Here is a 24,421-nt window from a genome sequence, read left to right as displayed (position 1 = left end):
TACTGCCTGCCCAGTACCTGCAAGTATCAGCACTTGATAAGGGATAACAATGGGCCCAGGAAGCAATCATCCAGGAAAGCTTATGGTTAACAGCACAGGCTTTGGGATGCAATGTAACTGGGTTTATGGCAGTTCCTCAAAAAATTAAAAATAGAAATACCCTACGACCCAGCAATTGCACTACGAGGTATTTACCCCAAAGACACAAAGGTAGTGATCAGAAGGGGCACCTGCACCCCAATGTTTATAGCATTATCAATAATAGCCAAACTATGGAAAAAGCCCAAATGTCCATTGATTGATGAATGAATAAAAAAAATGTTGTGTGTATGTATATACACAATGGAATCTCACTCAGCCATCAAAAATGAAATCTTGCCATTTGCAATGATACAGCTAGAGTGTTATTATGCTAAATGAAATAAGTCACTCAGAAAAAGACTAATACTATATGATTTCACTCATATGTGGAAATTAAGAAAAAAAAAAACAGATAAACATATGGGAAGGCAAAAAAAAGAAAGAGGCAGGCAAACCATAAGAGGCTCTTAACAATAAAAAACAAACTGAGGATTGATGGAGGGAGGTGGGTGGCGGATGGGTTGAATGGGTGATGGATATTAAGAACAGCCCTTGTTATGATGAGCACTGGGTGTTATATGTAATTAATGAATCGCTAAATTCTATTCCTGAAACCAGTATTACATTAGATGTTAACTAACTAGAATTGAAATAAAAAATTGAAATAAAAAAAATGTAACTGGGTTTGAATCCCAGATCTGCCATCCACCAACCATATCACCTTCGTTCAATCTCTCTGAGCCTCAGTTTCCTCATCTGTATGACAATCTTACCAATACCTGGTTCTGGGAGGATCCAGTGATTTCATATATGTAAAACTCATAGCACATTACCTGGCACATAATCACTGCTCAATCAATGTCAGCCACATAGCACTATACACCTGACGAATATTTATTCCGGGCCCACTACAGCTAGGGGGAAGATGCAGTTGAAAAGATACACACCCACTCCTCAAGGGGAGGGGTAGAGATCACAGGTCTCCTCCCATAGCGGCCTGGGCAGTCTGGGGAGACTGCCAACCTGCAGAGCTGGCTCAGGCTCCTCTTGTCACCCCACTTGCCAGCAGGGGTGGGGAATAGTCTAAAAACAGCCCTCCCCCATCCCTCCCAGATGACAAGCTCTTCTGCTCCCCAAGGACTAACCCTCTCTCATCCCGTCCCCAAAGTCCAGCCCTCCCACCACCTCCCCCACAGTGATCATCCCTTCTCCATCCCTCCCATAAGATCAGCTCTTCCCAACCTGCTCCCCGATGTCCACCCCTCATCCATTCCTTCCCCCAACGTCTAGCCCATTGGAAGAACCACACCCATTCTCCCCAGGCTGGAGTGGGGAGAGCCCCACCTGGCTTTGTGGGTGGACAGGTCACCGATGCTCCTTCCCACGGGTGGACCTGACGGCAGGCAGATCACTCGTAGGGCTTGGTCATGGACACAGGGTCGCAGACCACCGGGCACGAGCCCGGGCGGAGCCGGAGTCTGGTCTCCTCCAAACGCAGAAGCTGGGGACCGAAACTCAGAATCTCAGAAAGTCATGCAGACCAGGATGACGAAGTCTAAGACTCTGAGAACCACAGAATCTTGGAATTAAGAGGTGGACCAAATTTAGACCTGAATAAAATTGTTTCGATAACCAAAATGCACATATCACGAAGGAGCTAAAAGGGGACCGGGGGTCGCCATGGCCCTACGGTCTCGGATGGGGGTGCGGACCCCTTAGGGGAGGGGCGGGGCTTTGCGACCGGGACCAAAGGGTGACCCTCACGATAAGGAAGAATAGAGAAGAGCGGGGCCCTGGGGCAGCCCTCTCTTGTCTGCCGCCCACCCCCCAGGCGAACCTCCCCGAACCCCCCACTTCTGAACCCCTAGTTACAACTCACCGCGGAGCCGGCGTCAACCTCAGGCACCTGCCCACAAGTAACATGGCGGCAAGGGCGTCGCTGGGCGGCTGGGCGGAGCCGACGGTTCTCGCGAGAATCGCGCTTTCCTGCCTATATCCGGCGCAGTCAGAAGACCTTCCGGTCTTTTGGCTTTCGGCTCGGGGCGGCAAAGGTGCAACTTTCTTCGGTCGTCCCGAATCCGGGTTCATCCGACACCAGCCACCTCCGCCATGCCGCCTAAGTTCGACCCCAACGAGATCAAAGTCGGTGCGTGCTTTAGATGTGGCTGGGGCTGCGAGATGGAGCGGAGCATCCCTCCTCCCCGCAGCCCGTCGGGCCTCCGGCCCAGCCGCCGTTGCCTTTCCCACGCCGGGCTTTTTTAAGTTGCTGCCTGCTAGAGGCCTTCGCAGTGCAGCGGTCGGGGCGCTGTGAGGTCCTGGCCGAGCCTCTGACTCATTCTGGGCCTCAGCTTCCCCACGTGTAAATGGGGAGGGAGGCCCGGACGACCTGTGGTGGCTTTGCAGCCCGCACGCCTTAGGGTAAGGTTTGTGCCCGGGCGCGTCCCCCCTGCACTGGGTTGGCCGCTGGCCGGGCTGTCTCCACGCCGGCCCGGTGCAGGCCTCGGTAGCCGTAGCTGAGCCGACGGCCGCTGTCCCACGTGGCCCTTGGAGCGGTCCACGTCACGGGGGAGGCGGCTCGCCCGCTGCGGTTGGGGGGCTTTCTTCGCTCCCAGCTGAGGCTCTTGGTGCTGTTCCGAGAACTGACGAGCGGAGTGGTCAGCCCCAGCAAGATTGGAGAGAGGGCTGTGGCTCCGGGCTCCCTCTGCAGGGACACTGATCTTTTCTTTCTCCCAGTGTACCTGAGGTGCACCGGTGGCGAAGTCGGCGCCACGTCTGCCCTGGCCCCGAAGATCGGCCCGCTGGGTCTGGTAAGTCATCCTCGTGGAGGGCGGTTTCTTAGCTTGCATTGGTTTGTGCAAACGAGACTGGATCTGAGGTGCCTTCCACGTTGACGGATTGGCAACCCCTGCTGCACCTCGAGCCTCTGAACCGGAAGTGCTCCCATAACAAGGTCTTACACGAGATTGGAACGTGCTACTTTGAAGCTGTGACTTTCACTCTCCGGGGTCAAGATCTAACTGCGGCCTTAAGCGTACATGAGGCGTGGGCTGGAGGTCTTGTGTGAAGGTTTAGAAGAGTAGCTTAGTGACTCTGGGCAGCCTGCTTAGCCTGTTGTTTAGTCAGGGCAATGGGCGTATCACTCATGGGGTTAAATATCGGTAGAGAGGATTAAATGGGAGGTGGGTTAAGATCCTGGTGAACTTAACATAGAAGCTTGCATAACCTACTCATTAATATGACCAGCTTCACCGATGACCCCCTCCCTATCTACTCACTCCTCCATTTTGTGCTTTTACTGAGCTTGCGTTTCTCTGAATAGTATTAGGCCCTTATTCCTTGGACATTGGTCTCCTGAACCAAACATTGTTCCCACGTGGGCTTGCTTAACCAGTGTGTTACGCTTTTCCTTGGCTCTCCATTTAGTTGGCACCCGCTGAACGTCTTTCCTGTTCAGGCTAGTGGTCGTTAGGAAGTCTTAAGTAGTAAATGCCCAGATCCCATCCTTGCAGAAACCTGGTGTCTTTAGAATTCTCCCAAGTGATTTGAATGTAACCAGTGTTGGAAATTCCTACGTTATCACATGGGTCCTTATGGGAGGGTAGGTAGGTGAGGGACTTTGCCATCTTACGACCCTGGGCCTGCATCCCCAAACAAACTTCACCTCTAGCCCCATCTCCCTGATGTCTGCTACCGTGATAGCCGTGCCTTGATTTGGCAGGTGCAGTTACGTGCTTCAAACAGTGCTCTGTGTGCTGGCCCAGGGTGTCAGCCAAGTGAGAGGGATGGGTTTGCAGACTGTACATCAACTTAGAGCACAGTGTGATGACACACCTTTCGTTCTCTAGTCTCCAAAAAAGGTTGGTGATGACATCGCCAAGGCAACCGGTGACTGGAAGGGCCTAAGGATTACGGTGAAACTGACCATTCAGAACAGACAGGCCCAGGTACTTGGTTTGAGGGGGAGGGCAGAGGTCGCAACCCTCTGGGATTCCTGGGGGGAAGGTTTTTGCCACCTGCAACCGGTCGTGAGCTGCTGAGGGCAATTTTAAGTGTGGGGAAGGCTTTTTTGAGAGGATGGGTCAAGAAAGAGCAAAGATGTGGGCCTAATACTAACTCTTGTCACCTGTGTGACATTGGGCAAATCACTGTGTCTCTTAGGCTGGAACATGTTTCGATTGTGACAATAACTCGAGAATGTACAGCAAACCCAGTCTGGCCCGTGTTTTTTGAGAGCCAGGTCGCAGTATTGGTGGTCTTCCTTAGAGGGTGGAATGGGGCTTATTCACACGGAGAATCTCTTCTGCAGATTGAAGTGGTACCTTCTGCCTCTGCCCTGATTATCAAAGCCCTCAAGGAACCACCAAGAGACAGAAAGAAGCAGAAAAACAGTGAGTGGCCTTTTCCCTGGTAATTTGTGAGTGGTGTCATCTACCCAGTGTGATAATTTAGCAGCATGTTTTCCCTTTGATGAAACCTAGGGGGAGGAGTAGAGGGATTTGATAAGCTGTTAGCCAGGCACCCCCAGGAAGTGTCATGTGGCTCCCCAGTCCCTAACGTGAGGCTGGCCCTACTCAGTGCTTGCAGGAGGGAAACAGTAGGGTGAAGTGATAATGATAACCAGTTATCAGGCCACTTCTGAGCTGGATGATGCTCTGAACAGCTTAACCCCAGTAACCAAAACTTGTCTTTTTTCATATTTAAAATAGTCTCATTTGTATAAGATTAGCAAAGACTTGATTTTGCCCCAGCCACCCGCCACTGCACCCGGTCAGTTTCTGTTGGCTGGTGCAATCCAGTGGTGAGCTGATAGTAAACCCCAGCTTAGGAAACAGGGTTGTTCTGCATGTGGATGACTCTGTGCCGAAAGCATGGGAACAGCCTGGAAATAAGGACAGGGGAGTGCATGATGTGGTCTGCTTTGGCCTTAGGTGACCAAGCTTAAACGCTGTTTTTCTTTTCTGCAGTTAAGCACAGTGGAAATATCACTTTTGATGAGATTGTCAATATTGCCCGACAGATGCGACACCGATCTTTAGCCAGAGAACTCTCTGGTAAGTGGACAACATAGAACCACCTTGTTATATGGGGTGTATTCAGTGTGTGGTAGCATTTCCCAATTTGAAGGGAAGTTACTGTAAGATCTTCAATTTGGGTGGCAGAATGGCTTGGTATCAGTGAATATTAGGGGCTGGATGTGTTTGCGTATGAAGGGACCTGTGGAGACTTTGCATTAAGAGCTTACGTAACTAAATGGAGTTCGGAATCTTGGATTAGAGGAGTGGGAATGTCATTCCATAAAATAGGATTAATTCCTCCTTGCCTTCTGTGAAACTCCCAATTATTTCCCCATGGGTATCTGAGGATCGTGAGGGACTGAAGCTCCTCTGATGCTACTTTTCTGAATTCTAGGAACCATTAAAGAAATCCTGGGGACTGCCCAGTCTGTGGGCTGCAATGTTGATGGCCGCCACCCTCATGACATCATAGATGACATCAACAGTGGTGCGGTGGAATGCCCAGCTGTAAGTGACTTCTGTTTCACTTGCCTAAAGCAGGGTGAGAGCTGGAGGAAGGCTAACGTATTCATGGAGATAGGCTGGAACAGTTCTAGAAATGGTCAGTAGTGGGTTTGGACTATAAGATTTTTTTTTGTCTTACTGACATATTTCTTTTTTCTTTCCCACAGAGTTAACTACAAAGGAAAATGTTTCAATAAAGGATCATTTGACAACCAGTGGACCTTTTGATGTGGCCTCTTCCTTGGGGGAGCTAGCTCCTTTGTGGTCAGATGGTGGGCCAGGGTGGCAGAACCTGTGAAGTAGTAGCTATTTGGGTAACAAGTTCCTTCTGGGTGACAGATTGATGCCCTGTATGGGACTAGCTCAGAGAAGACACCTCAAGTTCTTGGCCTTTTGTAGGCCGCATATGCATAGAACTCTTCATAAGAATAAAATTCTTTGTCAAAAAGAAAACTTGTACCTCAGCATGAATACGTGGCAAGGAATCTCCATCCCAGACCAGTTTCAATCTTGAGTTGGGCTAGGGGCCCGTAGCCCTTAATGCAAGCAAGCCCTATCAGTTCCAGTGTACAGCTAGGCTTAAGAGGCACTGATGCGAACCTGACCTTTGTCTGGAGTCCTTGAGGGCCATTTTCTAATGGCATCTTTTGGTCTTTCCGAGTCTTGCTCTTTTTCATGACTCGAGCTCATGACTCCTTTCTTTTAAGTGTGTGGTAAATGGAAGGATGAACCAAAATACCTGGGTACTGGGGTGAGCTACACCTGAGTAGCTTAGAGGGGCTTCTGGGTACCAGCCTAAAGGGAGGGGCTTAGGAGTAACTTACCCAAGAGCTTAATGTCCTTGGCATTAGTTGTATTCTTGCCTTAAATTTATCAATAGGCCTTTAAAGTAGGTGGGTTTTAATTTCCTCCCCTCCCCCATAAGCAGGGTTGGAGAACTGTAGTGGGAAGGATTACCTGAAAATTCAGGTGAATGAGGGAGGGATAAGCCTTCCAGGACCTGGGCCAAGTGGGCAAGAAACCAGAGCTAGAGGCCTTGGGTGATAGCAGAATAGGACTCAAGTCAAATGGCTACCTAAACCCAAACCACATGGGTTTATTTCGGAGATGAGGTCCTGCTGGCTGGGTATGAGGATGGCATGTCAAAAGACAAAGACCCAGAACCCAGCAAGGGAGAAAGGGGCCAATAATGAAAATCTTGCTGTAAAGGAAACTTCTCCAGGAAGGAAAATGAAGGCCCCACTGGCCCATGAGCTGGGGAAAGATGGCAGGCCTCAGGTTGTCCTAGTGGCTCCACACAGGGGTATACCATACATTTCACTGGCTTCTAGATTAACCCTCAGCCTGTTCTTACCTTCTGGGTGTTTTCTTTATAGCAGCAGCAAACACTTGAACATCTCAAGTACAGACTGGGCCTGGCAGTGTCTAGATTTTCCTATATAGAGCTTAAAAGAGTGGATATCTCTCCCCCACCCCGATGAGATTATAACATGAAGAACCTTTCCTCAACTTGAATTACTCCCTATTATGGAGAAACCGTTCATTCCTGTCCAGTGTTGGTTCTTTTAATAGCCCTCATTCAAGAACCATCCCCAAAATACCTGGCCTTTAAGAAAGAACCAAGTCCTTCACTCATTAATCACTTACTCCTTATGGTTTCTGCAGTGCTTGCTATACCAAATGCAGTTGGGCTCACTGAATGAAGGTAATCTCCAGTATAATTTGAGTTGGGTTCTTGGTGCTTGAAGAGTTGAGAAAGAAGAGTGCTCCTGAGACTTTCCACCTGCAACATGTAAAATCGGGGCTATTTATTAAAGGTGCTTTTGGTGTGGCTCTGAGCTACAGACCATAAGACTCCGAGGTCTCCCGATGTTTTTCAGACTACCTGCATTTCCTGCCGGGTCCCCGCCCACTTCGGTCCTATCTCTGGTTACTCTCCAGCATGGAGTCTCTGGTGTCTGATGAAAGCGGAGCTACACCGGAAGGCCTTCCCACACTCCCTACATTCATAGGGCTTCACACCAGTGTGAATCCTCTGATGCTGACTAAGGGATGAGCTCTGGTTAAATGCCTTCCCACACGCATTGCACTCATAGGGTTTTTCTCCTGTGTGAATTACATGATGTCGAATAAGGGCTGAGCTCTCACTGAAAAATTTCCCACATTCATTACATTTATAGGGCTTCTCCCCAGTGTGGGTCTTCTGGTGGATTATGAGATTTGTGCTTTGGCTGAAGGCCTTTCCACATTCGCTGCACTTGTAGGGTTTCTCTCCCGTGTGAGTCCTCTGATGGTTTGTGAGGTTTGCGCTCTGGCTGAAGGCCTTCCCACATGCAGCACACTTGTAGGGTTTCTCCCCGGTGTGGATTCTCTGATGCTGAATAAAGGCGGCACAGTAACTGAAGGCCTTCCCACACTCACTGCACTTGTACGGCTTCTCCCCCGTGTGGGTCCTCTGGTGGTTTGTGAGATTCGCACTGTGACGGAAGGCCTTCCCGCAGTCGCTGCATTCATAGGGCTTCTCCCCGGTGTGAATCCTCTGATGCTGAACAAGGGCTGAACAGTCACTGAAGGCTTTCTCACACTCGCTACATTTGTAGGGCTTTTCTCCGGTATGAGTTCGCTGGTGCTTTGTGAGGTTTGCGTTCTGGCTGAAGGCTCTTCCACATTCGCTGCATTTGTAGGGTTTCTCTCCGGTGTGAATCCTCTGGTGCTGAATGAGAGACGAGCTCTGGCTGAAAGCCTTCGCACACTCGCTGCACTCGTAGGGTTTTTCCCCGGTGTGAGTCTTCTGGTGCTGAGAAAGGGAAGAACAGTAACTGAAGCCTTTGCCACACTCGCCACATGTATATGGTCTTGCTCTGTGGGGCTTCATAATAGGGGAATCCTTCCTGAAGCTCTGTGTGTGTGTTTCCCATTTACGGGGTCTCACTTCTGTAGGAACTCTCTGTTGTGGAGAAAGGACTGGTCTCAGGTTGAAGCTCTTCCCCAGTTCAGTGTCCCCGTGAGCAGACTCCCCAGGGGGCAGCTCTATACTTGTGTCTTGGAATGAATCTTCAGAAATGTCATGCTCGGGTGGCGATTCAGACATAATCTTCCAGTCTGAAAAACATTTAGAAAAGCATTTCTCCCCCCTTCGGTGGAAGAAAAGGTACTACTGAAATACAAAAGGCTGATGGGAGTTTGGCCGAGCTCCCATGCAGGCAGGTCTGATGCTCCACCCCTTTCACCCAGAACAGCTGCCTCACATTTCTGTTCTCAACCATAAATACTGACCAAGATGGCTCTTCAGAGACATTAGCACGCCTTACTCCCTTTCCTAAACTGCCAAAGGATACAGAAGTTTACCCTAATCTCCCTCAGATGCGATGCTCCTGTATTTCTGACCCTTTCCTCTGCTTTGGCAACTACTGGACAGTCTCCACTTGTCTTTAGTCTCACAATTCTTGGTGTGGTTTTGGGCAATCTGTTTACCAGGTTTAAATAATTCACTTTACAAAGCTGATGATCAGTGCCAGCAAGATGAATTCTTTGACCTATCAAATCAGCTAGATTTCAAAATTCTAGAATGTTGCTAGGGGTGCAGCATCATGCGATCTTACACACTGGTGTGACCACCTTTCTGGAGAGCAATCTGGTTGCATGTGTCAAAAGAGTCTTTAAAATGCTGACATGAGAACCGCACCTGTAAGAATCTGTCCTAAGAAACGAATGAGAAATTACACAAAGCTGTGTTGACAAAAGCGCTTACGGCATTATTTGCCAAAGAAAAGCAAACACCTAAATAAATGTTTAATAAAGGAATGACCATAGTATAGCCAACAGAGGGACCCCTATAGAGGCCATGTTTGAAATGGGTACACTATTGTTCCTTCTGTAGAAAGGTATTTACTGAGGAAACACTGCAAGGATACACAGTGTGAGTGTAAGCAGTGTTGTCTTTGGGTTGTGGCATCAGGCAATTTTTATTTTCTTCAATGCTTATCTGTATTTTTTAATGTTCTCCAATGTCAGTATTATAAAAAAGATAAAAACATTTCAGAGGATATGCAGTGATAAAAAGAAACCTACTGTTACTTGAAAAAAGGAGCATGGAAACTTAACACTGTTATTTCTACTTTAGAAAAAAGTACAAGCTCTGGTCTGAGCCTCCCCATTAGGGGGCACCTGGCTGGCTCAGTCGCTAGAGATTGTGACTCTTGATCTTGGGGTCATGAGTTTGAGCCTCACATGGGGGTTGGTAGAGATTATTTAAAAGAAAAAAAAAATTTAGAAAACAAAAATGTATCACTGCATTTGTGATGAAGAAGATGGAAGGGACCTCTGTGTGGTGGGATGACAGGGGACCTTGATTTTTTTTATCCTGTTCCAAATCTCAAATTAACCTATTTTACTAGAAAAAAGTCATTTTAAATAGAATAAATAACATTGCTTTTATAATCAGAAAATCGGTCTTTTTTAAAAGAAGAGTTAACGATTCTTAACCCTTTCTGGGATCTCCCTCATTTTAAGAGAAAACTTTATAATGTGAGTACTGTACATTACTGGGAAACTGTGAAGCCCAAGGCCCCATGCCCCTCTCCGACACTGGGGCTTGAACATAAGGAGGTGGAGTTTTAGGGAGGGCTACGGAGCTTCTTTTCACGAGCGTCAATTTTCCTGAAGATTCTTTCGGTTTCTACTTATTTCTCAGAGGAGAGAATAGCAAGGTTAGTTCTGGGTGACCTTTATTTGTATTTCTATATGGAATCTTGACCCAGATAGCTTGGGCTTAAATCTTGGCTCCACCTCTTACTAGCTATGTGATTGTGGGCAAATTAATCTATTTCTTGGATGCATTATCTATAAATGTAGCTCTCAAAGAATTACTGTGAGGATTAAATGAGTTAAAACATATAAGGGACCCTGAGGGACAGTTAAATGTCATATGAGTGCTTGTTATTATCTTAGGCTTTTTCCTTGTAAACCTTCTGAAATGGTTTCCCTCCCGAGAGCACATGCCTACTAATGCCCAATCTACCATGAGCACAGCAGTCCCAGGGCATCATCTCCATGTAATTCAGTAGTTGATCATATGTGGCTTTGACAGCTCTGAAAACTTGACCATCTATCAGAAAACATGGAAAGAAGAAGAAAAGTGCCAAGAAAAGCAGCAGTAGGGGAAAGGAACAATTCAGGAAACTGCATGATGCTCATGAATCGTCCTATCTCCGCCCACCTTACCTCTCCACCTGGCTCCTGTAGGAGACTAAGGACGTCCACACCAAATGTGCCCAAAACGGAACAACTGGTTTTCCCTTTCCAGCCAGTGTCTTCGTCTGTCTTCTTGTTCATGGTTCTGCTCAGGCCAGGGTCGTCCTTAATGCCCCTTCCACCCCCTCACATCCATTCACTGGCGAGTCCTATTGGCTTTAACACCTAAAATGTCCTGAATCCTTCCTACCAGCCACCATCCTCTCTCTCTGGAATGTCTGCAACAGACTCCTAACTGATCTCCCTGCTCCTATTCCTGAACCCTGGAAGTCTTATTCTCCATATGCAATTTTTAAACACAAATCAAGTATGGTCCCCTTCCCGCTCAAAACCCTCCACGGCTTATCTTACTATGTGAATAAAATCTGAATGCCTTACCGTGGTCTCCAAAGCCCTGAACGATCTGTTCCCTGCCTATTACTCTCCCCCGGCTTACTGAGTCCTAGGGTCTTCTGATCCTAATACAAGTCAAGCTCATCCCCACCTCAGAGCTTCAACACATGCCACATCCCAGAATGTTCCTCTCCCAGACACTCACATGGCTGGCTTCTTCTCTTCCTTCAGACCTCAGCCCTGCATCACTTCCTCCAAGTGGTCTTTCCTAGTCATCTGACTTACAACAGCCCCCAACCTCCATCTGTATTCCCATTCTCACCTTCATACTCCCCATCACTATTCCCTTATCCTGCGTTCCTTCAGAGTATGCCTCACTATCTGACATTACATCAGTAATTTTGTTTACTCATTTTATTTATGTTCCTCACATCACAGGATATAAGCAGGGCCTATATCTTGTTCTCTGTTGTACCTTCAGTAGCTAAAGCAATTCCAGGCATTTACCAAATGCTTAATGAGTATTTGTTGACTGAATGAGTAACAAATTCAATGTGAAAAAGGCAAACTGACCAGCTGGGCCTGGGAAAATGTTAACATCCACAACAGAAGTTCCTAAAGCAAGCAGTGAGGTGAAGGTACTCTAAAGACCTGGGGCTGCCATGGTGGTGAGGTAGGATGGGGTACCGGAGGGCTCTGAAAGCAGCCCAGAGCGGCCGAGCAATGCCCAGGTTGCTGTGAATCTCAGAGCAGAGGTGCAACACCACGGAAGCAGGGTATCAGTTACTCCAATAGCCAGACTGAAACTTTTCTCAAACTACTTCACGATCATACAGCTAATACAGCACTCCATAGTTGGTAACTTTTTTTCATGTATATTAGTTTGTAAAATCAGATGGTGATAACACCACTTCCCAAGTTGTTTCTAATAACGTGCTGATCTGACCTTTTTAGGATCCTGAAACTCTCTGAGGCTGTGATGAAACCTTTTTCCAGAAAAATTCAGCCATTGCCCTAGCCACATAACCCCACACTCAGTTTCTGAAATTCTACACAGGGCGTACCGCCCGGGATAAAAGGCCCCGCACGGCAGGCATGGTGCCGGGCAGCAGAGGGACCACCGAGGCTCCTGTAAAGGAAGGATTTCAGCAAGCCTGAGTGGTTCCTGGGTAACAACAGGGCTGAGGTAACGTGTGACAGGCTGTTTAGAAAGTAGATAGTGAGATGGGAAGGAGAAGAGTTCTGATGACTGTGCAGAAAACCTGCCAGACTTTGTTCTCACTGCCCTGCAGCCACAGTAATCAGAAAGGAAGATATAAAGCATTAGGCTACACTTTCAAACAAATTGTAAGCTTTGTCACCTTCAAGTTCATTTATACTTCTGATGCTTTAACTTTTAAAATATCGGAAGTGGCTGGAACCCCAGGGAGAAGCTCCTGAGGCCCGGGCAGAGGTCACACATCCACAGTGGCTGAAGCATGAAGGTGGGGTTGAGTGAGCAGCCTTGGATGAGGAGCACGAGATAAACACAGCAACTACGGCTTCCCTTTTGTTTTTCCTGAGGTCCTCAGTATTAGCCCTTTAGGAAATTCTAGCAGGGTCACATAGAGGGAGAGAAGGCATCCAATTAAGGGCCAGAGAGGGGAGTAGCAGTAGGTATCACAGCTGGAGGTATGGGTAAAGGTGGGCACCTGAGAGCCTAAGTGAGGTGAACCCCAAGCAGAGAACGTGCTAGGCCAGCAAAGATGACTCTTCATTCCCCCCGAGGCCAGCAATACCACCTCTGGTCCCAAATATCTCCCAGCCCAGGGGAACTCTGCCAGGAAGAGGTGTGGAACAGTGGGCTTTGGAATCAGACAGACCTTGCTTCGAAGGCCTGCCATGCCACTTTCTAGCCGTGAGGCTCTGAACCAGCAAGTACTCTTCCAGCTTTAATTTCCTCATCTGTAAAATGGGGATTATATCTACTTCACAGGGTTATCAAATGCACTAATGTGTATTTCAAAAGGGCTTTTGCTCTCAAGACTCACTGGCTTCAGTGCCTGCTCACTTACCAGGACAGGTACTCCTTAGGCCTCCTCCCTCCAGCATCCATGGGCCTTCTTCCCTTTGTTCCAACTGGGAGTTCATGCCGGGCTGGGAAACTGGAAGTCCTGTTCAAGGGGAAAAACGGGCTTTAGAGATTTAGATTAAGTATAAATAGCCACCCAGAACTCAGGGAAGTGGAAACACACCAGTTAGGTCATTTTTTTCATTCATTCAACAAATATTTATTGAGCACGTAACTGGGTCCCAGGCACTGGGGGATGCAGCAGTAATTAAGACAGATGAGGTGCCAAGGAGGGGTCAAGTCAAGTCAGGGAATTAAGCCCCAAGAGCAAGTTATTTAGAACAATAGGAACTTACTGAATATGGAGGAACTGGCCTGAAGGTCACCCTACCCGCCCTGGGAAATAAGAAAACAAGGAGCTGCAGTCTCAGGGGGAGCAAATGAAACTGCCTATTTCTCAAGCTGGAATGCAGAGACCTTTCACTAGGGAACCAGGAGGAATAAACACTGTATAAAGTGTCAGAGCAACTCGGGATCACTCAACACCGGAAAGTGCCACAGATATTCAGAACTGAGTAGATTCTACATTTCAAATGGCTTCCTTACCCAGCAGGACCAGATTCCTGGCATTTTCTGGTATCCCCTCCTTGAACCTTGGAGTCCCCCTTGGAGCAGGGATCAAGTGCCTCCACCCATCCTGGGTAAAAGCTACAGTCACATTGCTGAAGGGCGTGGACCCCTGAAATGACAAGCACATTCCTTCTTGCCCACTGGCCTCAGGATATGAGGCAGCTCTGGGCAGCTCAAGAAAAGCATTTATTGATCACTTTCTATGTGCCTAACACTATACTGGATACTGACACACAAAAATAAATCAAATACTGACACAAAAATAAATCAAATACAGTCTCTTTGCGTGTTTACAACTCTGACGGACTTTAAATATAAATGGAGAGAGTACATAAACAGCTATATCTATATATAAAAGAAGGAAATGGGCAGAAACGAACAGGTGCTCAGGAACTAAAAGAGCCAATGTAGACAAAACAAAATTAGAATGTATAAATTTATGCAATGAAAAATCAGAAAGAAATGTGAAGGCTCAATTTTTCGGAGTGTTTATTAAACGTTCCTATGAACTTGGATATCACACAGTACAAAAGGAGAGCCAGATATGTATGTGACTGCCTGTAGTAACATGTCAGAGAGACTAGAGAAGGAATCCTGCATGGAGGACAGAGGAAGACCACAGAGAGGAGGTGATTGCTGAGCTGGCCTTGAAGGAGAAAGGCTGTCAGTGGAGAAAGAGAAGGTTATCCAAGGCAGGGGAGGCTCATGAGCAAAGGCATAGAGGTGAGAAAGGCCTCATGTCTGTTTTCAGTGCAAGTGATGGTACCTCTACCTATCTCGTGGGCCACGCCAGAAACCTGGGTGTTATCTTCCCTTTCCTGCAGCTCCCCACAATCACGGCATCTTCACCTTCCTTCACAGTATCACCAGATTTCACACATTTCTCTCCATGGCCCCGTCATTACCTTATTTGAGGCCAGCATAATTTTCCAAATTATGACCTCTAATTTACCTGGTCTTCCGATCCATCCTTCATACTAAGAAATGCAGTACAATGGGACAAAGAGGGTCTTTTTTTAAAAAACCATGAAATATTTAAAACATTTGGGTCATTTTATAATAGTCAAGAGAGTAAAATCCACCATAAAGATTTAAGTGTCATGAACTTTGTAACAAACAGTATGTAACTAATAAAGAAAACACTGTAGGAAGTACAAGAAGAAATTTAAAATATTACAGCTGTGAGATGTTAAAATAATTCAGTCATTAGCAGGGTTAATACAAAATAAACAACAAAATAAAGGTATGGAAGAACTGAGCAATTTAATGAATAAGGTTGAGCTAACAGAGCCATTGAACCCTGTGTTCTGCAATTACGCTACCCCTGGCTGTTCTGGGTTGACAAAAGACACTCTGTCCCCATGCAGCACAGACCAGCTGAATGGGCAGAGAAACCAAAGTGACAATTTGGGAATATCTAGGAAAATAAGATCCACAGCCAAACATTTTCAACATAAACAAGGAAGGAAGAATATAAATTAGAAATTCAACTCAAGGGGTTAAAAGATCAAATTCTAAAATAAATCTGACAAAAGTGAAAGCAAAAAAGTAAGAAAAAAAATCTGTTACTAAGAAAACCAATGAGAAAAATCCAAGAGCAGACTTTCTAAAAAGGAAAAGAAACAGATCAATACCTAGTCTAGTCAGGAAAAAAGGGTAGAAGACAGTTCCTATCCTGGTAGAAGGACTATGCAAAAGAATACACTAGAAATGATTCTGTAGCATACTCTTAATGAGAAGGAGAAACATTAATCACATTCTGTAAAGTGGAAATAAAAAGAAGATTAAAAGCAGGACAAACCCATTTTGGGAAAGTAGAAAAGGAAGACTATGGGGGCACCTGGCTGGCTCAGCCAGTGAAGCGTGTGATTCTTGATCTCAGGGTTGTGAGTTCCAGCCCCACACTGGGTGTAGAGATGACTTAAAAATAAAATCTTAAAAAGCAAAAACAAAAAAGAAAAAGAAAAGAAAAGGAAGACTAGGGCTGAAAAGACACAAATGAAAATGTTAAGTATTTCATCTCTGTGGTTAATAAGTGTGAGTTTTTGGGTATGTTTTCTGTGTTTTTCAGGTTTTCTACAATAAGCACGAACTCCTCTCATAATTAAAAAACAGGAACAAAAAAACCCTTTAATATTAAAAAAAAAAAAAAAAAGAGGCTACCTCTCAGAGTACATTTCCAACTTACGTGGGCCCCAACTGGGAGGAGACCAGCTGCCATTCCTTCATCTCCTGTGCTTTTGTCTTGGGGAAGGGCAGTGCCTGCAGAAGGCAGCTCTGGAAGGAGAGAAACCAATGAGGCTTAAAAGGTACAGCTCACCAAGCTAGAGAGTCTCGCATTCTCACTGTGAAGAAGGGGGTTCCCGGGACATTGCAGGTTGCAGGGGACTCGGGCTGAATCTGCAGACCGATTTCTCCATTCCCCTTCCTACCTCAGAAATCCCATCAGTTCACTCAGACACAGGGAGTCAAACAGACTCTCAAGTAGCGTAGGTCCCCCACTTGCAAGCAGTGTGCAAATCACATAACCTTTCTAGGTCGCATTTTTCTCATCTGTAAATTGGAGTGACAATCTCTTGTAAAGTTGCTGGGAAGATGAAAGAAAAACGCAAAGTAGCTGGCACAACGCCTCGCATGTAAGCACACAGCTTACAAACATTATCTACTGCCGAGTTTGTTGGGAGCAAGTAGCTCTGCAGATTTAAGATATTTGCCAACTCAAGAAAGGTAATGACCAAGTAGGATTCATCGAAGGAACGCAAGATTAGTTCATCATATGAAAATTAATCTGCATAATATACCAATGTAATAAAAAGGAGATGACTCCACATGGATCATTTCAATAAACACCAAAAAGGCCATTCTGTAAAATCTGTCACCCTTTCCTGATACATTCAATAAACTAGGACGAGAAGAGAACATCCTCAACCTGATAAAAGACAACTACGGAAAACCCAGGTTTACATCCTACTTAATAGTGGAGGACTGATACTTTCCCCGAAGATCAGGAACAAGACAAGGCTATCTGCTCTCACTTCTGTTCAGTATTATACTGGAGGTTCTAGCCAGGGAAATTAGGAAGCTGGGGGCGGCGGGGTGGGGGAGGGGGTGGGGGGTGGGAAGTCATCCAGATTGGAAAGGAAGAAGTACAATTATCAGTATTTGTAGCTATGATTTTGTATATGGAAAATCCTAAGGTGGGGCACCTGGCTGGCTCAGTTGGTAGAGCATGTGACTCTTGATCTCAGGGTCATGAGTTCAAGCCTCACATTGGGTGTGGAGTCTACTTAAAAAATACAATAAAATAAAATAGCCCTGCTATAAAAAAAAACAAATAAATAAAAAGAAGAAGAGAAGAAAATCCTAAGGAATCCACAAAAAAAAAGCCCTGTCACAGCTAAGTAAGTCCAGCAAAGTTGCAAGATACAAGATGGATATATAATAAAAAGACAACCCAATTAAAATTGGGCAAAGGATTTGAACAGACATTTCTCCAACCATATTTCTATACACTAGCAATGAGCAATCCAAAAGTGAAATTTAAAAAAAAAATTCCATTTGCAAGAGCATTAGAAGAATAAAACACTTACGAATAAATTTAACAAAGGAAATGCAAGACATGTACACTGAAGGCTACCAAACATTGTTGAAATTACAGAAGATATAAATAAATGGAAAGACATCCCATGGATTCATAGACTGGAAGATAATGTTGGGATGGCAGTGCTCACCAAATTATCTACAGAATCAATGTAATCCCTAACAAAATCCCAGTGGACTTTTTAATGAAAATTGATTAAGCTGATACTAAAATTCATCTAGAAATGCAAGCGACCCAGAAGAGCCAAACAAACTGGAAAAAGAAGTTGGAGAACTCACATTCACACTATCAAAACCTTGTACATGGGGTGCCTGGGTGGCTCAGTTGGTTAAGTGTCTGCCTTTGGCTCAGGTCGTGATCCCAGGGTCCTGGGACTGAGCCCCGCATCAGGCTCCCTGCTCAGCGGGGAGCCTGCTTCTCCCTCTGCCCCTCCCCCTGCTTTTGCGCTCTCTCTCTCTCTCGCAAATAAATAAATTCTTAAAAAAAAAAGGAAAACAACAAATGTTGATGAGGATGTGGAAAAATTAGAACCCTCCTACATTGCTACTGGGATTGTGAAATGATGCGGTCACTGAGGAAAACAGTGTGACAGATCCTCAGAAAGTTAAACAGAGGTACCCTATGATCCAGCAGTTCTTCTCCTAGGTACACAAATAAGAGAAACGAAAACACATCCACATAAAAACTGGTGCACACACGTTCACAGCAGCATTATTCACAATAGCCAATACTGGAAGCCACCCAAATGTCCACAACTAAGGAACAAAATGTGGTATATCCATATAAGGAACTATTATTCAGCCACAAAAAGGAATGAAGTACATTCATTCATGTTACAACACGGATGGAATTTGGAACATTACTCTAAGTGAAATAAGCCAGACACATATATTCTATGATTCTATTTTTATGAAATGTCCAGAATAGGCAAATCCCTAAGAACAGAAAGTAGAAATCCATAGACTAGGGTTAGAGGAAATGAGGAGTGATGATGGTTAATGGGTATGGGCTTTTTTTTTTAAAAGAGAGAGTACCATGTGCGCAGGCGTGGTTGGAGGTGGGAGGAGGGGCAGAGGGAGGGGGAAGGAGAGAATCCTAAGCCCGCTCCGCGCCTCACTCCCAGTTTGATCTGATGAAATGGTTATGGGCTTCATTTGGGGGTGACGAAAATGTTCTGGAATTAAATAGTGGTGATGGTTGCACAGCTCTGTGACTATACTAAAAGCCACTTTATTGTAGACTTTAAAATGAATGTTACAGGGCGCCTGGGTGGCTCAGTCGTTAAGCGTCTGCCTTCGGCTCAGGTCATGATCCCGGGGTCCTGGGATCGAGTCCCGCATCGGGCTCCTTGCTCAGCACAGAGCCTGCCTGCCACTCCCCCTGCTTATGCTCTCTCTCTCACTCTCTCTGTGTCAAAAAAAAAAAAAAAGAATGTTACAGCATGTGAGTTATACCTCAATAAAAAATAATAGAAGAGGTAGTATAGCCCTCAGAAAAAGAACTACTAGGTCTGAATATTGGTCTTAGTACAGATCTCACGTTACTGAGTTTTATCTAACTCCACTGTACCTTCATGTCCTCTTTCGTAGTACCGGGAGGATAATAACCACCCTGCTTGCTGTTCCCAAGTCTCTGGGGGAAGACAACATAAAATGCTGGATGTGAAATTGGACTTTAAGAGTTACAGACCAGGGCGCCTGGGTGGCTCAGTTGGTTAAGCCACTGCCTTCGGCTCAGGTCATGATCCTGGAGTCCCTGGATCGAGTCCCGCATCGGGCTCCCTGCTCGGCAGGGAGTCTGCTTCTCCCTCTGACCCTCCTCTCTCTCATGCTCTCTGTCTCTCATTCTCTCTCTCTCAAAATAAAAATAAAATCTTAAAAAAAAAAAAAAAGTTACAGACCAATAAAGGGACCCCTTGATCTAGGGGAGGATGGCACAGATCTCGGTGGTTAAGATTACATACACGTATGTTCTGTTCTATCGACTGTTCAAGATGCTTTCGAAAACGTTACTTTGTTTGATTCTTACAGTTCGTAGAGGTAAACGAGGTAGTTAACGTTATTTTACCCTTTGCTCCACGAAGAAACACGGGTTAAAAGACCTAAACCGGTACCCCATAGCTTAAACAGGAATCCTAGCCTTCTGATTCCAATGCCCCCATATCCCCTTCGACTTCACAGTCCAACTGCGTTGAACGGGCCCTCAATCTCATGTGGAGCCAAAGGCTCCTGTTCTGAGAATCCCTGGCAGCTTCAAGAACGGCTGGAAAACATCAGAAACAACAGGAGACCCTGGATCGTTCCATTTTTCCTTCCCGGGGCCCATTTCTCTCGACTCACAAATGCATCAAGCAGATCGGGTAAGAAGTAGGATAGTCAGAGATTATTCAGGTCTGAGCGCCTCGAACTTTCTTGACCCTGGAATTCTTCACTCAAAAAAGGATTATCCCCAACCACTTGTGGAAAGGATAACCGCAGAGTTCTGGTCCCGGTCACACAGCTCTATGGGCGGGCGGGCTGGAACAAGACGCCGGATCTCCTGCAAACCCCTCCCTCTACCACTCCTTCTCACCTCCTTCCTCCGGCATTTGGGTCCCACCGCCTCCCAGCAGTTCTCTGAGCCCCGGCCGCGCTCTGCAGGCCTGCTCTGACTGCTCCCGGCTTGGACCCTTCTTCTCTCCGGCCTCTCCCCTCAGAGGCCGGGTCTGAGCCTGCGATGCTGGGCCCTGGGAGCTCGGGTCGTGCCCGTCCAGCCAGGTCTCTCAGCGTTCCCAGCGGCAGCCAGGCCTCGCGGCTCAGGAGTCCGTGGAGCAACCACCAGCCCGGTCTCAAGCAGAACGCCGCAGGGAAAAACCCGCTGCCGGCTACTCCAGAACGCTACAGGCTCCCAGCTCGAACTCAGAAACCGCCGCCGCAGCCACTACCAAACACCAGGCCCAGCTCCCGTGCGTCGCTCCAATAGCGCCACTTCCGGTCATGCGTACGGATCTCCCCGCCCCACCGGACTCCATTTCCCAGAAGTCTCCGAGCTCAGCTCCTGGCCAAAACCTATTTCTCTATGCCAGGTTTGTGGCCTATACACCCTTGTGGACCGTACTTCACAGAGAAGGCTCCGCCTGTTCTTGATCCCGGAATCTCTTATTTCTCATGCTTTGTCCACATGCCATTCAGGTCCACCGAAATCCCACGGCGGGAGCCTCTGAGGCGGAAAGCAACTTGGCCGCGAAGGATCCTGGGAGCTGCGGTTCTAGCGCAGGCGCAGACCTACGCTGGCGGTGGAGGCTTCGTTTCTGCTTAGTTCTCCTCCGTAGATCGGAGTCCCGGAATACTGGGGTCGCGGGGGTCCTCCCGTAACGCGACCTTCAGCTCAGGGCCTAACTCTAACCACCTTCAGGGTTCTCCAGCCTTTCGGAAGTTTGGGAAGAGGAAAGGGAAGGAGGGAGGGCCCCTCAGTGTGAGCAGGGCAGCCACAGGTTGGTGCCCTGGAACTCTCAGAATATAAAAACCTATCCGCAGGAGGGAACGTCTTCAGTAATTTCAGGGGTAGAAGCCCTGAATAGGGTTAATAGTGTTCCATAAGCACTATTGCGGGAGGAGATTCGTAAATATTCTATCCCTTGGAGCCTTCCGTGCTGTGCCAGAGGATATTTCAATGGGCTTCCTTAGAGCACTGATGACATTTTCCCCTCTTGCCTGTTGAAAATTATTCACTACTCCAGCGATTTTCTGATCACTAATTCAGTTTTGAGGCATTTTGACGTTAAGAAGATGGGAATGCGTTACCTGGGAAGCAGAAAAGAGTTTGGGGGTCCTAAGGCCTCTTTTCATTTTGTACTGTCTGTCCCTTTCAGCCGCAGCTGGTAGCGTTTTTTGCCAGTAGAATTATCTTAAGTTTGTGGGTCTTCTATGAATCTTGTTGGGATTCACTCCATTAGACAAGCCAACCCACAGCTCTCTTTGAGATAAGATCTTTTCTACCTTGGGCTGCTGCAATTTGGGGCTTACAACTTTGGAAGCCAGACGTCTGAGATGGATATCCTTGGGCTAAAATCAAGGTGTGGGGAGGGCTATGTTTCTCCTGGAGGCTCTAGGGGAGGATCACTTTCCTTGCCTTTTCCAGCTTCCACAGGCTGCCTGCCTTCCTTGGCTCCTAAGCCCCTACAGTTGGTGCTGTTCTGCCCATGGCCACAGGCCCAGCAGACGCTAGCCCCATAATGGCCAGTCGGCAGTAGCGGTATTCCTTCATCTTGGGATCCCAACCAGGGCCACTGGGAGGTAGCAGGGTGCTTCACTCCTCAACAGGTGCAATTCCGCCTATGGGCACTGGGTGGCGTTAGGGCCTTCATTGCCTCAAGAATGCAGAAGCCAGGGTTCTCCTGGACGTTCTGGGGGCAGGGATTGGACGTGGAGTGGGTGTGGGGTGCGGTGCAGATTTTTACCCTGGGGTAAAGCACAGCTTCTGCTGCTGTACCTGTCCTTCGGGGATGTTCCATCTGCCCTCCATGGTCCTGTGCTGGGCTTCTGGGGCAGATTGAGGGCTGTCAGCTGGGGGTGGCTCTGGTCCCTCAAGCATCTTGTGCTCTGATGAGGAGGCCCCAAGGAAGTCTTAGGGAACCTCTGAAGAGTGTGTGTGTGTGTGTGTGTGTGTGCAGTCATTAGTAGCTGTAAATGGATGCTGGTAGCAGAGATGGTATGAGTAGGAGTTGCTGAGAAATCAGGGTAGGAAATAGAATATGAAGAGAAAAATGTGTAAAGATTTCACATATCCCTTTGAGGCACCCCTTGAGCATCACACCTTGCATGCAACTCCCAACCTTCGTCACAGCCTCACCACCAGCAGCAGCTGACATCGATTGAGTACTTATTCTGTGTCCTCCTTAGTTCTAGGTGCTTTACATACTTCTCTCCTTTCATCCTCACAACAACCCCATGAGGGAGATGGCGACAGATGAATAAACTGAGGCTTAAAGAAGTTAAATGACTTGTCCAGGTCAGGCAGGCAGTGAGTAGTATAACCAGAATTTGAACTAAGCCCACTGCCTCTTAACCACTATGATGCACAGGCTCCTAGACCCTGGGTTATGGAGGAAAGAGGCCAAGGTAGAGTTGAAGCAGTGGCATTTTCCTTGCCCACAGGTTTAACTGTCTCTACTTCCATCGTCAACATCACCTCCAGTCTATCCACCTCACGTCCATCTCTTCCACATCACCTCCATCTCTATTTTCTGTCTCCATCTCTATCACCATCATCTTTCCCATCCCCATCATCTCTCTCATCTCGTTCTCTCATCTATCACCTCTATTTCTCATCTCTCCTCTCTTCCATCTCTCTCATCTCCCTCTCTAATTCTAGATGTCGTAGCAGAATTATCAATAAGCAGAAAGCCAAAAACAATCTGAATATGGAACAATGTGAGCTTGATTTAAGTTCTGACATATTTATACAACAAAATCCTCTTAATTTGTTGAATTTAACAAATATTTAAGCACCTGCTCTTTACCACACACTATGACTCCCGTGGCAAACAAATCGTTCAAAGAATGCAGAGAGCTTCCATTTCAAGCTGGTGGACTGAACTTACACATTTCCCCTTTCTCTTCCTCTAGTTCCCACTGAAACGACAGTGAAGATACGTAAAGGGAACAAAAACCATAACAGAACTGAGAAGAGGTGCAGAGGTAGGGGGCATATACCAGCCACTGTCATTAAAACCCCCTAGTTCTTCATTCCTAAATATGGACAACCAAAGCTCCCCAGATCCTTGAGATAAACCAGCAGCATAGAAGAGAAGGACCAAGACAACCTGATTCCAGAGGAAATCAGAGCCTAGGGGACAACTTTCAAAAAATTAAAATGTGCAAATGGTTTTATTCATAATAGCAAATACCAAGTGTTGTTGAGGATGGGGAGCAACTGAAACTCTTCTGCGCTGCTCATGGGAAAGCAAAATGGTACAACGATTTCGGAAAACCATTTGGCAGATTCTTAGGGTGTAATTAAACATAAACTTAGCACAGGACCCAGGAGTGGAACTGTATGCCAGTGTTTACAGCAGCTTTAGTGATGACAGCCCCAATTGGAACTCGCCCAAATGTCCAATGGAACACTACTCAACAGCTAAAAGAAATGAACTGCTGGTGCATGCAGCGCAGATGCATCTTAAAAGCACTCTGCTATGGGGCGCCTGGGTGGCTCAGCCGGTTAAGCGTCTGTCTTCGGCTCAGGTCATGATCCCAGGGTCCTGGGATCGAGCCGGCAACGGGCTCCCCAGGGAGCCTGCTTCTCCCTCTCCTGCTGCCCTCTACTTGTGCTCTGTCCCTGTCAAATAAATAAGTAAAATCTTAAGAAAAAAAATAAAAACAACACTGCAAAGTTACGGAGGCCAGACGCAAAATACTACAAACAATGTGATTCCATTTTATCAAAGTTTAGAAAACACAAAGCTATAGAGACAAGACTGACTGCAGAGGGACATGAAGGAACATTTTGGGGGAGGAAAATGTCCTATATCTTGATTGTGTGGTGGGTACAAAGTTGTGTATACATCCGAAAACTCAACTACAATTGTTGAGTTTTATAGTATGTATCTGAATTTTATGGTATGTAAATAATGCCTTGATAAAGTGAATTTTTAAAATATATTTTTTTAAAGATTTATTTATTTATTTGAGAGAGCGAGAATGAGAGAGAGTACATGAGAGGGGGGAGGGTCAGAGGGAGAAGCAGACTCCCTGCCGAGCAGGGAGCCCGATGCGGGACTCGATCCTGGGACTCCAGGATCATGACCTGAGCCAAAGGCAGTCACTTAACCAACTGAGCCACCCAGGCGCCCTTAAAATATTTTTAAAAGTGAATGTGTGTATCCTCAGGGAAACCCCAAAATGCATTTCCATCACAAAGAAAAGTATGGGATACTATGAAAAAGGAATATACAGTACGATATAATTGAAAATC

At 46.6% G+C, this 24,421-nt stretch overlaps 3 protein-coding genes and 1 non-coding gene across 21 annotated transcripts in view; 2 read left to right on the top strand and 2 right to left on the bottom strand.

The window, feature by feature from the left end:
• LRSAM1 (leucine rich repeat and sterile alpha motif containing 1) overlaps positions 1 to 2,101 on the bottom strand; it is a 41,822-nt gene extending 39,721 nt beyond the window's left edge. For 10 of the 12 annotated variants that reach the window (XM_064579785.1, XM_064579788.1, XM_064579789.1 and 7 more), the window contains exons 1-2: positions 1,961 to 2,101; positions 1,426 to 1,582 (exon numbers count right to left, since the gene is read on the bottom strand). The gene's annotated coding sequence lies outside the window, so the exon portion shown is untranslated. Of the gene's footprint in view, positions 1 to 1,425; positions 1,661 to 1,960 lie in introns of all 12 variants that reach the window. The other 2 variants (XM_045883167.3, XM_064579783.1) reach the window with 2 other exon arrangements.
• On the top strand, positions 2,092 to 6,034 carry RPL12 (ribosomal protein L12). The gene is made up of 7 exons (XM_045883176.3): positions 2,092 to 2,227; positions 2,815 to 2,888; positions 3,927 to 4,025; positions 4,388 to 4,469; positions 5,046 to 5,132; positions 5,491 to 5,603; positions 5,768 to 6,034. The coding sequence occupies exons 1-7, from the start codon at positions 2,191 to 2,193 to the stop codon at positions 5,771 to 5,773; spliced, it is 498 nt and encodes a 165-aa protein (XP_045739132.1). The 5' UTR covers positions 2,092 to 2,190; the 3' UTR covers positions 5,774 to 6,034.
• Positions 2,105 to 20,583, bottom strand: ZNF79 (zinc finger protein 79). Of its 7 annotated transcripts, none has more exons than XM_045883174.3 (5): positions 20,564 to 20,583; positions 16,055 to 16,143; positions 13,843 to 13,975; positions 13,241 to 13,339; positions 2,105 to 8,702 (listed from the first exon to the last, which is right to left on the bottom strand). In XM_045883174.3, the coding sequence occupies exons 2-5, from the start codon at positions 16,085 to 16,087 to the stop codon at positions 7,531 to 7,533; spliced, it is 1,437 nt and encodes a 478-aa protein (XP_045739130.1). In that variant the 5' UTR covers positions 16,088 to 16,143; positions 20,564 to 20,583; the 3' UTR covers positions 2,105 to 7,530. The 7 variants fall into 7 exon arrangements, with proteins under 7 accessions (XP_045739130.1, XP_064435862.1, XP_045739129.1 ...); XM_064579792.1 differs by lacking the exon at positions 20,564 to 20,583 and adding an exon at positions 20,039 to 20,521 and having other exon boundaries at positions 2,105 to 8,734; positions 16,030 to 16,143; XM_045883173.3 differs by lacking the exon at positions 20,564 to 20,583 and adding an exon at positions 20,039 to 20,508.
• On the top strand, positions 4,833 to 4,961 carry LOC123850344 (small nucleolar RNA SNORA65). The gene has a single exon (XR_006792307.1). It is a non-coding gene; the product is annotated as a small nucleolar RNA SNORA65 (small nucleolar RNA).
• Positions 20,584 to 24,421: the final 3,838 nt, after the last annotated feature.

This window comes from Mirounga angustirostris, unplaced genomic scaffold, assembly GCF_029215605.1.
Source record: "Mirounga angustirostris isolate CCGP_5_RB_7025 unplaced genomic scaffold, mMirAng1.0.hap1 SCAF_15, whole genome shotgun sequence".
Taxonomy (NCBI): Eukaryota; Metazoa; Chordata; class Mammalia; order Carnivora; family Phocidae; genus Mirounga; species Mirounga angustirostris.
This window is presented reverse-complemented; position numbering and strand designations above follow the sequence as displayed.